Source organism: Tyto alba, unplaced genomic scaffold (assembly GCF_018691265.1).
Source record: "Tyto alba isolate M040663 unplaced genomic scaffold, T.alba_DEE_v4.0 Super-Scaffold_8, whole genome shotgun sequence".
Classification (NCBI taxonomy): domain Eukaryota; kingdom Metazoa; phylum Chordata; class Aves; order Strigiformes; family Tytonidae; genus Tyto; species Tyto alba.
This window is the reverse complement of record NW_024881329.1, coordinates 3,010,977-3,027,462: the sequence shown is the minus strand read 5'-3', so window position 1 is coordinate 3,027,462 and position 16,486 is coordinate 3,010,977. Positions and strand designations below refer to the sequence as shown.

At 42.9% G+C, this 16,486-nt stretch overlaps 1 protein-coding gene across 3 annotated transcripts in view; it reads left to right on the top strand.

Annotated features, from left to right (window-relative positions):
• The window catches only part of MOB2 (MOB kinase activator 2), a 115,284-nt gene that overhangs the window by 73,671 nt on the left and 25,127 nt on the right, over positions 1–16,486 (top strand). The window contains exon 1 of one of the 3 annotated variants that reach the window (XM_032984877.2): positions 9,221–9,378. The exons of the other annotated variants lie outside the window; for them this stretch is intronic. Coding sequence (XP_032840768.2) covers positions 9,269–9,378 — 110 coding nt within the window. The 5' untranslated portion in view covers positions 9,221–9,268. Of the gene's footprint in view, positions 1–9,220; positions 9,379–16,486 lie in introns of those variants that run through there. 3 annotated transcript variants of the gene reach the window in all.

The window sequence follows — 16,486 nt, the reverse complement described above, 5'->3', positions numbered from 1 at the left end:
TTTAAGGATATATTGGAATCAGCATGCCAGCTTTTTTATTCCTGTCTTACAGAAAGTTAGGGCAACTGCAGCAAAGACAAGGGAAGAATAATAGTGAAGAAAGCTGAAGGAGAGGAGTTAATACCCGTTTTATAACGCTAACAAAAATAAAGCTACTGAAATGAAAAATAACTGTTCCTTTTCTAAAGTAAAAACAATGAAAAGATTGATGGTGCTGCCTATGTGTGGGTGTGTACGTGTTTATGTAATGTGGGAAGAATTCTCTAACAACCTAAGAATAGTGGTTAAATGTTTGTCCTCTTGGTAGTATCCTAGTCATGATGCAATTCTCAGCAAAATGTACTATAATTATACAGGGAAGTTGCTATTTCCATAGTGGAACACAATGTATTTTCCCTAGTTTCAAATCATTTTTAGGGCAGAACGTTAAAAGAGAAAGGTTCACATACTGTGTATTGGAGCACTTTTGCTTGATGCATGTAATGTACCCTTAAAGTGCAGAAGGTAGCTCAAGATGCAGGATGAAAACATTGTGGTATTTGCTTTCACCTCCCCAAAAAGCCTAGAAGAATGCAAAAAATACTTCAGGTTGTGTGTCTCACTAAATTGAGATAAAATTTGTTAGATACTTATCTTGCTTTAGAGAGGGGCTCGATTTCACTTGCACTTCAGAGGAAGTAGTGACAGATTTGGACTTTTGAACAGTCTGGAATTGTCCTCCTTCTCTGCTGTCACCACATAGTATTTGTCTCTCCTGGCACTTGCCTGCCTCTGCATCCTCGCTGTAACAGCGCAACTTCAGGGCCTTTCCCTAGTCATGAAGCAATTTTCATCAAGCATTTGAAAAAGATGTCTCTGCCATGTTCATGCTAATAGTATTTCTTGGTAGCAAAGTAGGAATTATGATAGTATGACATTACACCTGTTGATCCCAGTCTCAGTACATACTGATACAGACAAAGTCCTGAAAGCAAGTTGTTTAGGAAAAGGATGCAAAACTTAGATTATAGTAGTTTCTTTTTTTTTTTTTTTTTTTGGCTGTGGAATTGGGGTAGAGACTTACTTAGACGAGTTCATGCAGAATAGCCTTGGTAGACTCAGTAGTGTCCCCTCCTCAGTTTGTGTCCAGTACCTTAAGTGCTAATTTTTTGTGCTTGAGAGTAGGCAAGGCTAATTTTGTTATTGCGTTATTAAAACATGACAAATGGCAATGTTGTCTAACCAGAATGGCAAAGCTCTTCTGTCAGCCAGTGCTTTTATTTGTTTCCTAATAAATAAACATCCATTCAAGATTTCTAATGGACTATGGGGGAAATGGTATAAATCTAGCCATAGAACAAATTCTAGGCAAAATAGAGGTTTTGAGCAAGACAGCATCAGAAAAGCCTTACATACAGCAGTGTTGCTCAATGCAGATGTGTGCTTAATTGTATTCTTTTTAAACCCATGCTTCTCTCCATGGTTGGCTTAAACTCAGGGCTCTCCTGTTGTCCGTTCTACCATTTCTTTCTTTTTCCTTGATCAGATGAGATTTGGGTTCATGGAAGCTTCTTTTATTTTATGGTGTTTCTCTCTCAAGACATGGTCTATGATTGCCTCTTAGTCAGGGTTTTACAGCAGTACAAGCATGTCACAGTAATAAAAATACTTGTGTCCTGTAAATTGATAATCTAGCCATAATTTGGAAGGCAGTTCTGTCATAAGTGGACCATCTCATGACCTCCGTACACTTCCAGAAGAGGTTTTTAAAAAAATGTGCTTTCAAATATTCTGAGCCTAAAAAAGAAACTTCTGATGCTTTGAGATAATTCAAGTAGCTGTGTTTTATATTATTTTTGTGTAGAGAAGTGATTTTCCATAAATTTTACTCTTTTGGGTGTTTTTTTACTACAAGCATGATTTCACTCAGTGGCTAGCTTAACTTGCTTTCGAAGAAATGTTACTTAGAAACAATTAATATGAATGATACAAACCCAAGAATCCTATGTATACAAGTTTTTTTAATCCACCAGTTCCTTACTGAACTATATCAGTGTGCTTCCAGCATATGTTAGTGCAGTGGCCGAAAAAAGTGTATGGTATTCTTAACTTTAAATTGTATTATCCTGCCACTTTTTGTCCAAATTTGTCCAGAATTTGTGGGAGAGGGTTGATCTCAAGATCATATGATCACGAGTTTTGTAAAGTTGTTGAAGTTTTATACCATTGAAGTGTGAGATTCAAATCAAATGGGTAAGTCAATGCAGTTGAGCCATTTTCTTTATCAGAAAAACAAAGCATGAGAACTGGATATATTTTTGTAACAAGTTTTAGGAAGATTGCAAACAGGTTACACTACGCAGTTTTGTGTGGCCATACCTACAGAAGTGTCACGTCCCACATGCAGCAGAGCTCTCACTGGCAAGACTGGCAAAGCACAGCAAAGGCCCAAGACAGTGCTGCTGTGAGAGTATTATGGGTTCTTGTGTGTAACATCTTGACTATAACCAAGAGTCAAGAATTGCCCTATAAAATTGCAGGGGTTGCTTTTTTATTTTTTCGGTAAATTTACAAATCACCTCATTTAACATACTGAAAAAGAGCTGTTCATTTTTTCAAATGGCTCAAAATGCTTAATCGGATCAGCAGTATGTTAGGTTGGAGGATTCCTCAAAGGCAAGATCTTCATGCTTTTACCTCCACGACTGTTTGAAACGCAGCTGTGTAACTCGGAGAGGTGAGTTCCCTGTGACAGACTACTTGTTAGTGGGGTTGTGCAGCCCCATGTCCCTCTGCAGTGTGCGCTGACCGGACAGGTTCTGCTTCCCAGCTGCTGCGAGGCAAACTGCTTGCATGGCTTTGCAAGGCTGAACAACTGCTGGAAATTTTTTCATCTCTTTCCTAAAACCCGAAATAGTTCAAATTCAAGTTAGGTAGTTTATGGCATTGTTTACTTGGCAGAAGCTGTTATTGGCCTCCCGTCTCTCTGATCTGTGCTGGGCCTGCGAGGTATTAAGAAATCAAATTAACATGTGTCTTTTGAGTTGGATGTGGAATGCAAACGTGCACTGGTCTGGGTGTGAACCAAGTTAATTTTGTGACTTCTGGATTTTGTGGTCCTGTGCTTTAGAAGTAGTAGCTAAGGAATCATTCTGTAAGTGCCAGGAATTACAATGAATAGCTTCCACTGTTTAATCTTACATAATGTAAGCTCTGTGTGTTATATTTTGTAATGCATGCCTGGAGAAAAATCTCCTGGAATAAATTTCACGCTTATTTCATGAATTGTTTTTCCCGCGTGCTGTTGTCTAAATGTGACATTACCAGATAAAATCATTTGCTATACCGAAATGAAGCCATTCTTAGCACCAAGAAGGATGGAAACTTGTATTTCCTTCGTGGCTCTCCATCTGTCTGGGAAACCTCTGCAAGGTCACTCCCAGCATCTCCCCTTTTCCTTCGATGCCTTTCCCACCCGAGCATAGATAGACCTGACCAATAACAGTGCTGACACAGATACCCTCCTTTCCTGTGCTGATTACATCTTTGACTCCTTAGTCAAGAGTTTTAGTGCCAGTTTGCAATTAGGGCTTTGTTTTCTGTGCCATATTTACCTAAGTCTGTGAAAACAGTAGTCGTGTTGTAAAACTTACAGGGAGAGTTCTGTATATATGTAGCAAGTAGCTCCAAATATGTTAAACAATCCCTGGGGAGAACTTCTTAGCCAAGTTTCAGAAATTTTACCTCTTTATATGAAGCTTGAGGTCTGGCATGTTTGGGGGATGGAAGGAAAAGAAGGAAGAGAACAGGAGTCTTTCATTTTAGCTTTTCTGTATCAAATGCATATTTCACTAATGCTTCCCTGGAGTGCAGCCTAGTGAAACTTCAAAATTAGGGCAAGAAAAAAAAATAAATGCTAAAATGCAAGATAAAATTCTCACTTGTGTTATCTCTAGGAAGGAACTAACAGTAGCTGCAATGCTATAAATTAAGCATCTCAATCTTTACAGTATGGCTGTGAGCACCCCATGCAGCCTATCAGCAGGTACTCTGCTTAATAAGACTTCTTCCTCTGACTTAATCTGTGACATGTAGGTGTTGAAAGACATCCTTTTGGGCACTTGGAATGATAAATGCATTAGCTTCACTGGCACATCTTTACTTGTTTGTGTTTTCTTCTCTCCACCTCCCCCACTGAAAGAGAAAAAGGGATTTCATTGTCTCTGAAATAGATGATGCCTGTTACCCGGAGCTATTGCTAGGATTTTGCCCTGCAAATGTCTATATGGGAGACAGTTTTATAGAGGTGATAGATTTGAGCTGTTTATTTGCAAATATTTTCCAATTTATTGTTCCTTTATATAGTAGTGCCAAGCATATTGTTTTGCAAACTAGAAAGAAGAAAACTCTCTGCCTCCCTGAGGCTGTGTCATTGTGATGTTTTATTATTCTGGAATGAGCTATGTAAGAAGGGTACAGAAGGTAAGGAAGAAGGGACTGCTTCATCCGTCACTGAAATAGGGTGCTATATAATGGTATGCCACATCTTCATACAGAAAGCAAAGAACCTTTTCACTTGAAAGCAGGGGAAACTTGAAGCAGAATGCAATTATCTTGGAACTTGCCCGTGATTCAGAATAAAAACTTTTAAAAACAGAAATTATTTTTATAACAGTGCTAAGTTTTCAGGGATGCTACAAACTCAGGTCTGAACCTGATGTTTCTCTCCAACTCCATGACAACTAATTGACTCAGAATCTACTTGCCACAGCCGTGACTGGAACAGATGCTTAGGAAACAAGTGTCCTGCCAGTGTGTGTTTTGCAGGGGACTTCTGTCACTTGAGGTGGGCTGGCTCAGGAGGACTGACTAAAATGCAGGCGGTAAAAAAAACAGCTCTGTCCTCTATTTCACATCACTTCTCCATGTAGAGTCTGGGAGTAACCCATCCCATCCTTTCTTAACAGTTCTTGGGTACTTGTTCAGTGCTGGTAGAGTTGAGTATCTCCTGCTGAGGTACTGCTATTGCTGCTTCTTTCAACACATTCGTGTTCTTCAGCACTCATCCATACACACTTCTTGATGAATTTGGCTTAACTTGACATCTCAGGGGATTTCTGAACAACAGATGTGCCTACACACATGCCAGAAATACAGTACATTTGAGATCATGATTTCTCTGTTTGGTACATACAGCAGCACTCACTTTCCCTTTTCTTCATTTTTTGAAGTAAAGTGATACTTGTTGAACCCTTGTTTCTTTTCATTTTGTACATTCTTTCCAAAATGTGGTAATGTAAACTCGTTGTGGAGTTCCTGGTGGAGCTTTACTGCTATTTTGAGGTATTTTGCTGCTCTTGCTGCAATTGATTGATTGTTTCTCATCTTATGGGTTAGGTGAGAATATCAGGTACCATTTTTCCCCTCTGGCTGTTGCAGAAAAAATCCCCCACAGTACTGATAAGCCAAATGTAGCGATTTCAGGATAGACACACTGACTTCTTGTTACCAGAGCTTGCAGTAAAGCAGCAAACATAGGCACTTTGTCACTTATAGATGTGCTGCTTTTAATCTCAGTCTTTTATGCGCAACTTTTTGCAATGTGTGTGGCCACTGTTGATAAGGCTTGTATGGCAACACTCTGTGTGGTCAGGAAGACTGATTTCTCCTGCTGTTATCTCAAGAGTGGAGCTGAAAGTATACTCTTGAAATATTTTATTCCCCCCTTCCCTATGACCACCTCCAAAATACTTTTTGAGACTGAAACAACTTTGACTTCAGCCTGTCTTCTGCCCAGAAATCCGTGCCTTTACTGTCTATTTGGAGCAGAGCTTCTCGTGCCATCTTTGCTGCTGTGTGAGGATGACAAAATGGAAAGCAAATGTAATCTCAGTATAAATACCACTTAGAGGCAAGGTAAAGGATGAAATGTTTTCATTGCTGATTTTGAGTGGTTCCAGAGACCTGGGGATGCACTGGGAGGTAACTGGAAAGGGTGCTTTGCTAGGTGGTAGCAGGACAGGAATCAAGCAAAAGGGCTAATTACCTAGCAAAATTGAAACGTCGTGTCAGGCAGGGGCACACAATAAACTTCAGTTTCATTTAAAACAGAACCTTACAATCTGCTGTTACAAGGCCTTGTTTCTCTACCTATAAATACTGAATTGTACCATAATCAAAATAATGGTTATGATTCCTGCCCCCCCGACATTGTTTGCTTGTCTGGGTTGATATGGCTTGCTTTTTGTCAAACCTCTGGGTGCTAGTATACATCCCTGTGGTGGCTGCTTTACACTTAATTTTTATGGAACCATAAAAGGGGCAAATAAGTATGTAATGGTTAACTGCTGCTTATAACATCATTATAAATACAAAGCATTATTCATAAAATTTATAAATACCATTCCTTAGCTTGGTAGTTGGAATCAAGGTAGAGGACTTTCCATCAGAGCTCATAAGTCACGTGTAAGTGGTGGGAAATGGGGCTCCCCTTCTCCCAGTGTCCTGCTTTGTGCCCTTGCTCTGAGCCGCTGGTGATGTTACTGTTTTGCTGACGTGCCTTTAGGACCCGATCCAAGTCAAAGCTGTTCATAGGTCCATTCACAGATACTCCTGGTAATGGTTTAGTGGTGATTTTTGATACAGAACTCTGTCATCTCTCAAGCCTGGCTGGTGGGTAAGGAATATGCTGGAAGCACTTTGCCACTGCTGAAGCACACTTGTGCTGAGATCAGATCCAACACGCAGAGGATGCTGAGGAAGCAAGTGAAAAGCTACCGATGGATGTAAGCGTGCAGGTTATTGGAGAGCTGTAAGACACACCCTTGAGGAAGTGCAGATATGCGTCCTTCAGAATATGCATACGTAGAGATCAGACCAGTAATTGTGTTCAAATGAATACGTTGTCTTTAGTTTGACTACTGCTCTTTCTGGATGCAGTAGCTTTCAAGTAAACCCATTTGTATCTGCACATGTGCTCTAAATCTTGTTAAAGTGTGAGAATCCATACTGCACATGTGTTTTAGATTACTTGTGTTGATGCCATATAAATAAAGTATGTGTGCTTAAGTTATACTTCCTATAATAACCTTGCTCTGTTTTTATTATCTTGGAGCATTTAAAATTGGCTTTGAGATGCTGGGTTTTCCCACAACTTGCATAAAATCCAGTACTACAGGTAAACTATAGCATGCAGTTGATCCAAAAAGGGGATACTTCTTGAATGGAGGAAAACTGGTAGGTGGAGGAAAGGTTGGAAAGGGTACTGTGTGGTTGAGGAAAGGGAAGTGCTGGTTTGGTACAGAAGCTAAGGGAACAGAGAAGTGGGTCATTTATCTAGGTCAAAGTAAAAAAGATATCAGGTTTAAAATTTTTATTTCAGTTGATCTATCAATTTTAACAGCAGAGCATCAGTTCCTAACCTGTGTGAGATCATTGAAGCTCCATCTCTGAAAAGCGAATGTTTAGCTGCCAGAGTCACGGAGAGGCCAGCTCTCCTAATACAACTGTAACACCACAGAGCTGTATTTATTTTGGTTTGACCTCTGGATTTTTCCTTAATTTACTTTGGATAGACAGACTTTGAATAAAACTTAAGCTGCTTTATATCACAGACTTGGTTTTTTTAGGGTGATTTTTTTTAGCAAACAAAATTCTCTCTGTGCGGATTTCACTGGTGAAGGAAGCGAGGGCAACTGCCCTCTTCCTGACATGTGTCCTTCCTGTCTTTGCCAGGACTGTTGCTTTTTAATGTTGCTGTGACAAATAGTTGTTACTGGGGGAAAAGGTTGAGCGGCCATCAGATTTTTCAAGGGCTGGATAATCTTCTGTACGAAGCGCCGGGCCGCAGGGTGGAAAGCTGAGCCGTGTTCAGCTGCAGGCTTCCTGTGTGCTATCAGTGAAGTCATTAAAACATTGTCTTAAGTAGATTGCTTGGAGAGTGGGAATAAAAATACCTCCTGCTTCACAAGGGGGTGGAGGCCTAACTTGGACGTGCAATTAAAAGGCGGTGCGGAACTGGCAAAGCCTGCTGCCTGGGTAGGGTCTCTGGGGCTGAGCAGCAGCAGCGCATTATTCCTGCGAGCTGTATCGTGTGGCTGTAGCTTCTTAAGTTTGTGCAAACAGCAACCACCTTCCCACTTGCTTTGACCAAGTAATGCCGGGCTAGGGATGGCAGCAGTGGCAGGATTTGTGCTAGGTTTAATTCAAAAAGCCTGTTGGCCTTCTGTTTACAGGGGAAGGTGCCTGTTTAGTAAATGGACTGGAGTGCTTGGCTTGTAGCTCTCTGGGGCACTGCCCCTTCCGACTGCAGCTGGCGTTGCACATCTGCATAAAATGGCAAAAGGGCCGTTTTCTCCCAGATGTCATGGGTCAGGTTTTAGCACGTCGGAATAAGTGATGTCGGCTGGGCTTTGTGTAAGAAGTCATGTTATGGCACATTTTTTGTTATGATTCGACTCTAAATGGTACATCAGGAAGCCGTGGGCACAGGTCCCTGCCCAGAAGGTGTGTGTGGAGCGGAGGTGATGTGGCGTGGCCGAGGAGCTGGATAGAGAGCCTTTGTAAGGTCCGTTAAGAAAACTCCTGGCAAAGTGGTTTCTCCGTGTAAAACTGCTGATGTGTCACAACGGACCTCGTGTTTGGGGGTCGCTGCGTCCTCTGAGGACCGTGAGCTGCGTGCCTGCTCTCACCTCTGGTCCTAACGCCCCGGTGGCTCTTGACGTTTGTGGTTTTACTCTTCTTCTGTTTGAACCCCTCTGATAAAGGTCTTGCTGTCAGTGCTGGGCTGACACGGGCCGTGTAAAAGTGTTTCGTGGCAGAGTGTGTCCAGCTCTGCTCTGGGGGCAGTCCCAGAGCCCCCAGAGCGCAGCGCAAAGCCTTGCTCACCAAAAGCCTTGACCGTTCCCCGCTCCCTGTCCCGCCCCATCGCCGCCCTAGCCCCTCTCCCTGGCTTTTTGGCTGCCCGGAGCAGGGGCAGAGGCTGTCGTTACTGATGGCGGTGCTCCCCTCGGGCGGCGCTGCTGTGCTGGGGGCTCTCCCCCTCCCTGCACCAGCCCCCACGCAGCATTTTTCTGGCCGTGGGGGTGCGGGGGGCCGGCTCCGGCCTGGAAGGGCCGCGGAGGGCGGGGGCGGGGCCTCCCCCTCCCAGCGCCGCCGCCCATTGGCTGCCGCGGAGGGAGGGGGCGGGGCTTCCCCTCAGCGCCGCCGCCCATTGGCGGGGGGAGGAGCGGCGGCGCGCCCGGGCCGGGCCGTGCCGCGCCGCGCCGTGCCCGCCGCTCCGCGCTGTACCATGGTGGGGGATCACTGCAGCCTCCCCGGCGAACGGCCCGTCCTCGCCCAGAGTCCCAAACCCGGATTAAGCTGCAAAATGGTCCTGCAGGCGGTGGGCAAAGTGCTGCGGTAAGGACGGTCCCGTGGGGTCCCCCCGCGGCGTGCGCGGCCCCGAGAGAGGAGGGAGCTGGGGCGCAGGTCGGAAAGCTGGCCCGAGCGGCTTGTTCTGCTCAGCGCCTGTCGTGTCGGCGGCAGGAGGGAGGCGGGCGGGCTGCTTTGGCTCCTCTGGAGCCCGTGGGGCAACCCGGGAGGGTGGAAGTTGGAACGGCAGTTACCTGCTTGGATGGAAACGTTTGTCCCCCCCAGAACGCGGCGGTCAACTTAAGTTTGCGCTCCCCGAGAACGAAAGTTCCAGGGCCTGAGCAAGCAGCAAGGGTCCTGGCTTTCCTGAATAAGGAGTCCGACCAAGGCGCTACATGTGCTTTGGCATGTTTTCGACAGAAATGTCGTAAGATGAGGGGAAAAAATTGCTCATGTAGCTCAGAAGGGCTTGTGTGAACACAGACGTGTATGACTACTGAGACCAAAACCAGACTCTTTGGCAAAGGACGTGCAGTAATTTGATTCGGAGGAGTTCTGACCCGTTCTGGTTTGCAGGGAAAAAACGTCACCACAAATATTAGGATTAGCAGCCTTGTTCTTCAACAATCACGGCTTTTTATTTTGGTTGCGCGTGTCCAGATATTTTTCTGGGATCTATGAAGAATGGTGGTGCTGCTCCAAAATGTAGCCTTGTTCCTCCAGAGTAACTTTATTTGGCAAGCTTTCGTTTGTCCCTGTTTCCTGCTATCTGTTGCCAATTGTTAAATGTTTGTCAACAGAAACATTATCCTTCTCTTCCCCTGTTGACTCATGTCTCCCTTCTCCAAGCGAGTTTAGGGGAGCCATTTATTAAAGCAAGAGCGTTCTGATTGCGAAGCGGCTGAGCTCTGGCTGCGACTTAAACTAGAGAAGTTCACTGGGCTTAAAAGTAGGCTCGGTGAGAACTGCTTATTGTTGCTCTGAAAGTACTGCAGAACTTCTCGGTGGGGTTTTTGTTTTGTTTTGTTTTTCTTTCCCCTGTTAGAAAATACTTTCCTGTAGAAAACATTAGTTTAAGGAATTCGTTTTTTCAGCTTTTTAGCAAGTTTAACGTCCCTTCTTTGCATTTTTTGGGGGTGGTGTGTCTATAATTTAATATGGTGTTACACAGCTGGTCATATCATAAAACCCTTTGGCCAGCAGCTTGCTATTCATGCTGTGAACCTTTTGAAGTTTTTGGTAGCTGTTCTATTGGCAGCACTCCCAGATGTAAATAGATGGGTGCCTCTGTAGGGAAGAATTGCCAAACCTTTTGTTCAGCATCTATGGCAGTTTATTTTAAAAGCGTAGGTAACTTCCTGTGACTTAGCAGTGCAACACAGAATTTTATGACTTGTTCTGTGCATGCTTTTGAAAAAGTATAACATAACCTTGTCCCTTCTCCTCCAACCGGCATACGTGCAGAAATTGTGCATAATTTTATTTGCTTTTTCTCCCCGGGGTTTGTTTTCTGTAGATGCTATAATACTGTTGTGAAAGCAGGAAAAAGTTGTTGTCATATGTGAAATATTTTGCACTCAGGAATTAATAGCATAACTTTATTTTGCTAAGCTGTTACTAGATGGGAGTGATTACTCTTTTGTAGTAGAGGTTTTTTTAATATATCTTGTCATTCTGGCTTGTCTCCTTTTGCACCCAGTTAAAGAGAAACGTGAAGTCACCAAAACTTTAAGATGCCAGACTGGTTCTCTTATTTCTTTTCTTGAATACACTTCAGGTGCCTTATCTGACCTTATGTGTGTTGCTTCATCTTGCTTTTCTTCAGCTTTTGTTCTGTAAAACATAAACTTATCCTATTCTGCAAAGAGCTCATGCAGCATAAGAGCACAGGTACTAACTAGGAGCCTAGGTAAATACTAAGTCAAATCAAAGTTTCCTTATTGCAGAAATTGGGTATTAGTGTTTATAAAAGCGGGAGCCCAGTGGTGGTGAAAGAAGGAACAGCATGGGACCTGGTTTAGGCCAAAAATGGTAGCTTGCTGGTGGCAGCTGTGGCGGGGTTTCTTTGAACATGGGCAGCCACAGCTGAGCTTTGTCCGCTTTATTGTTAGCAGAGAAGAACAGGGAGCTTAAAAATGTGGTGAATGCAGAGGTGCAATGCCAGCCTGATACAGAGTGACCAGTTCACTTGTTAGCTCATATGTTGGTTGTAGTCACATGAAGTTAAAGGAGATGAATCCCACATTGCTGTAATGGTTTGCCATTTATTTCAGAGGTCAGTGTAGGACAAAGGGTATCGAATACCACTTTTAAGCCTGGCCACCAGAAACACCGCTGGTTGAGTTTTCTGGAGTTTATGTAGAAGGTGATCAATACTACACTTTGGATGAAATATTTTACTTCTGTTGATCAGGCCTACAAATGGCTCAGTGATGCGATCAGAGGGTATCTTGCTTGTGCGTAGCCTGGCGTTACAAACAGCCTACTACATTTTAGGCTTTTTTTTCTCAGGCATAGCTGGGAACCCTCATCATTACCGTTCCCTCCCAGCCCTCTGCAAGCTGTCAGGGACTTTTAGAAATTCACAATGGACAAGGGATAGAGTGCCTGTCTTCTCTCTAAATTTCCCTCCATTTCTGTCTCTCTCCTGGTTGTGAATTAGAAAACTCGGTTGTTCCAGTACGCTACTTAATCAGTACGATTTTCGCTCATAGCAAATTTGTTGTACGTTATTTACGTGAGTTGTATGTCCTTATAACGAACTCACTCTCTTGAAGCTTTTAACATGAAAGTTGTTTTCATTAGTTCGTAGGTCCAAGTCCTCCTAGCTGCTGGGTGCCAAATAGTGTCTGTGTCACACATTAGTAATAACAGCTGCCAAAGGAAAAATCAGCTTGGGGAGGAAACAGGGCGGGAAGTGTGAGGAAGCAAAAAGGCTTCATGAGAAGAAGCAGTAGCCCTGAGAACCTGAGAGGAGTTTAAAAGAGCATGGGGAGAGACAGCTGAACCAGAAAGGGGGGGAAAAAAAAACAAAAGCAACAGATGTGCTCTAATTAATTTTTTATGAAAGCTACTGTTAGGTTTATTACTCTTTAAAATTATTAGTGATTCAGCTTTGAAGAACTCTGGAGATGTTTGTACCTTTCATCACATGGGTTAGTAAACTGTGTTTAACACTTCAGGGATGGGACCAAGACTACACACTTGTAATGATTAAATAAGATTAAAATGCCATTAGAAAAGTGTCATCTCCCCTCTAAATTAATCATAGTATAGCCGAGATGAAGTTATTTGTGTTCCTTAGCACAGTTGTTTAATTATGGCTTTCGTTTCACTTCAGATGTTTTTGAAATATGTTAATCTCATTTTTTTCCCCTCTCTTGTAATGAATTGTGTAATTATTTAGCTCATGGTTAGGGAGGGGGAAGAAAACAAAATGGATGCAGTTTTTCTGTTTGTTGTTTTGTTTTCTACAAGTTGGTGGTTCTGGGGAGAGGTAGAAGGGGAAAGGGAAAAAACGTGCAAAGGAAAACTTGGAATATTATTCTACTTTTAAGCATTATTTAATTAACTGTTCATGGTTTTGTGAAACAGCTGATTACTGTTAGCTTCCTTGCAGAGGTGTGCTTTTCTGCTGGCCTCGTTGTCAGGGGCTGCTCCTCGTGCGGCCTCGTAGCCAGTGTGTTTTCTTGTAAGTCTCCACTGAACCTAAGTCCCTCTGGGATAGTTGATTATTAATCAGCGGTATGGTGTCAGGAAAGAGGAATGATGTGGGCTAAGGAGTTTTGATGTCATTGTGTAATGACTTCTGATAAAGTATAGTATGGTTTATATGTGCACGTAGTCCAGGATGGGTGTGGGAATAGATAACTTAAAACTCCTCTTTCTCGTAAGAGCCTCCCTTCTTACAGCAATGTTCAGGTTGATTTGGATACCAACCAAAAAATAAAATGACCAACCCCGCGCTTTCTGGGTAGGTGTGCCGCTGGCATTACTAACCAAGTGGAGGTTTTACAGGTGCTTTTCAAGAGTGTAGTAATTTGTCTTTGGTGATAGCATGCTAATGATTGCTTCAGCCAGAGAAATCAGCAAGTTTGTGTTGGCATCCTGGATGGTGCTGTATATTTTTATATCCAGCACTTGGAATTTTTTTTTCTATTTTTAAAACAAATTCCTTATCTATTCATCACATAATTCATAGCAAGATCAGAAACCAAACAGCTTAATTTTGACATTGGATTCTGTTTTTTAAGTGATCATGCAAAGTTGTCTTAAACGTGTTCATGAAACGGGACATAGGTGGGTAGAAGCAGAGTGTGTTTGATGTGGCTGCCTCTTCTCCCCTGCCTTGGCTCTCACTGCCGAGGATAACTGTTATCTGTGATGCTTGTGTGTATCAGCAGGACTAAAGCAAATATTATAAAAAATCAATCCTGTTTTATCCTAATTTAGGTAGAAACATTTTTCAATAATTTAGTCCAGTCTACAGGCAGAGAAGAGAAGGGAGGTAGGGCAGTGTGCAGGGAAGGGGCTTAAAGGCAAAATGCTCCTCAGAACCATGGCAGCTATTTTCATCCTGTTCTTTTTCTTTCTCCCTCCCACAACTTTCCACAGTACCAAAATAGTTCAAAATGTTTATGGTTCAGGGCCACTGACATCACTAATTGTCGTGCTGTGTCTTGCTGAATATTTCTGTAACAGGAGCTGACTCCTTGTTCAGTGACAGCCTTTTGGGACTCAGCTACTCAGAAGGGACCAGTGACACCGTGGGGCGGCAGCATCTTGTGCTTTGGCAAGGTGTGACCAGGCACAAGGGCCTTTGTGGTAGCTCTTCTCTGCATGTGAAAGCACATATGTGCTTGTGGAGATGGGTCTGTGGCACGAGCAGGTTGCAGTGGAGGTTGGCCCCCAAGCACACGCAGGTAGCAAACTCTCTTCTGGTCGTGGCTGCAAAACCTGTAGTGCCCTGCTTGACGTTCAGCCCCGCTATAAGCTGTTGGACACTTCTGACAGAGCCATGTAACCACCTGGTCTCCTTCTGGAGCTCAGGACTTGAAGCCCTGCTCTGGAAAGATGCTGTGTCTCACCAGCGGTCCAGTGAGCCATGCACTCCTCTGTTTTTTTTGGGTTTTTTTTTTTTTTTGAATAGTTATATCTCTGTCCGCTTGTATTTGCTGCAGGAGTGTCCTGACCCTGGTGCATTTATGAAAGTTGGTGAACCATGTACAACGTAGTAACTTAATGAAGAAGTCAGTGTCTTTCTTCAGAGGTATTTACAGCACTGAGCTGTGTTTTTGGTTGTGTGTTCCACATCCTGTGAAGCGATAGCCAGAGGGAGAGGACTGCTAAAATTCTTCTGCGTGTTGAAATAACCCTGTAATGTGTTGCCAGAGCTAGTATAGGAAGGGCACCTGCTCGAGGTTTAACAGCATTTTCCTGTTTTAGGGGCAAAAGTATGCTGCTTTTTTTTCTGAAGATCCCTCATGAACAATTTAAGAATAGATTTAACTGTAATCTCAAACTTCTGAAATTATTCACCCTTCTTTTATCTTGTTTCCTGGGTGTGCATCTGTTTCATTATAGGATTTGCTCCAGATTTCACCTGCTTGTTTCTGCCTGGGAGATGATTTCGGTTTACATGCAAAGTATGAGCATTCAACATTCATCCTTCTGGGAGCGGATTACGATTCCTCATTTGTCTCTTTGCTTCCTGTGTTGTAATAGCCCATGCTTCTGGTGCTGCTCTTTATGGAGAAAGTATCTATTGCACACTGAATTTCTATCCGCTGTTCTCTGGTATCTCAGACTGTCTGTGCACCCCAAGGTCTTTACCAAGTAGGTTTGTAGGAGGAAAAAAAAACCCACAATCCTCTGAAGAAGAGCTTTTCTCTTTTTATTCTTGATGATCTTTGCTCGAGAGGTGTGGTGTTAGGAATGCAGTCTCCCACTGGTGATTGCCCTCTCTCTGAGACAAAATTTATCACCTTTCTCTGTGACTGTAACAAAACTGAGTTTGATAAAGTGTTCTTTTGTTGAGGGGTGTTTTTCTAATCCTTTTTCTTAATCCCTGGTGCTGTGGGGCTCAACAGAATCTTAACTAAGACTTTGGCAAATTGCTGTTAGAGAAGATGAGATGTTACTTTTCTTTTATGAGCTGCCAGCACCTAGTCTCTGAAAAGAGAAGGGTATAGGATGTATGGATTAAGTGTTTCTTCCAGCTTTCTGAAGAAAAAACCGCTTGGAGTTACTGGAGCTAGGTTGTTTGAGCTTGTCAGAAAATGGTGCTCTATTAATTTTCCAAGTTCATTTTTGTCTGGTACTGAACTAAGTTTAGAATTGCTTTTGCTCAAACAGCAGGGGCTGGTGGTAGCAGATGCTCCCCAGGTGAAAGGAACATTGTGGATGTCTGTGCAATTCCTTTTATTTTTAAAAAAGGAGGAATCAGCAGTGAGTGCAGCTGTCTTCAGAAAGGCAGGCAGTGACAGAACATTAAAACTCTTAAAACAGCTTAATATCTGAAAAAAAAAAAAAAATCCCAGCACACCATACGAAGTCCATGGAGTTGATGAAGAAAGAAGGCTTGGGCTTCTTCATGGTGACTTATAAAAATTCACACAGAGGGGAGGTGGCATTATGTGCACCTTGGTAGCTCCACTCACTCTCCAGGTGCTTACCCAGATCTGCTCTTCAGTCCAGTGCGACCACAGATCTCAGATTCAGAACACAAAAGTCTTGCAGGGGTAAGTGTTGACAATCGGCAGGATGCATTTGGCAAGACGGGGAAAGGAAACTGCGATAAACAAGGTTTTACATGATTCTTCCTTATACAAAGTCCAGTTTTGATGTGACTGCTTTATTTCTTCAGATAAACCTGTGCTGGGAAAATATAAAGCTGGAGTCTTGAGGTCGCTGTCTGTGTGGGACAGAGGGGAAACTGCATTCTGTCTCAACTGAAATATTTATTTTTCTGTTGTTTTTAGCACACAAAGCTTTTTTTTCATGTCTAGGTACATCATTCAAATGCATAAATTTTTAAATCCACACATCCATCTTGGTAGTCGAGCTAACTATAATCCGTTAAGTGATTTCAGTTACAGGCTTTTTGAGAATGATTCCTATTGATTTTTGAAGCAGAGACGTTGAGAAGTAACTGGAT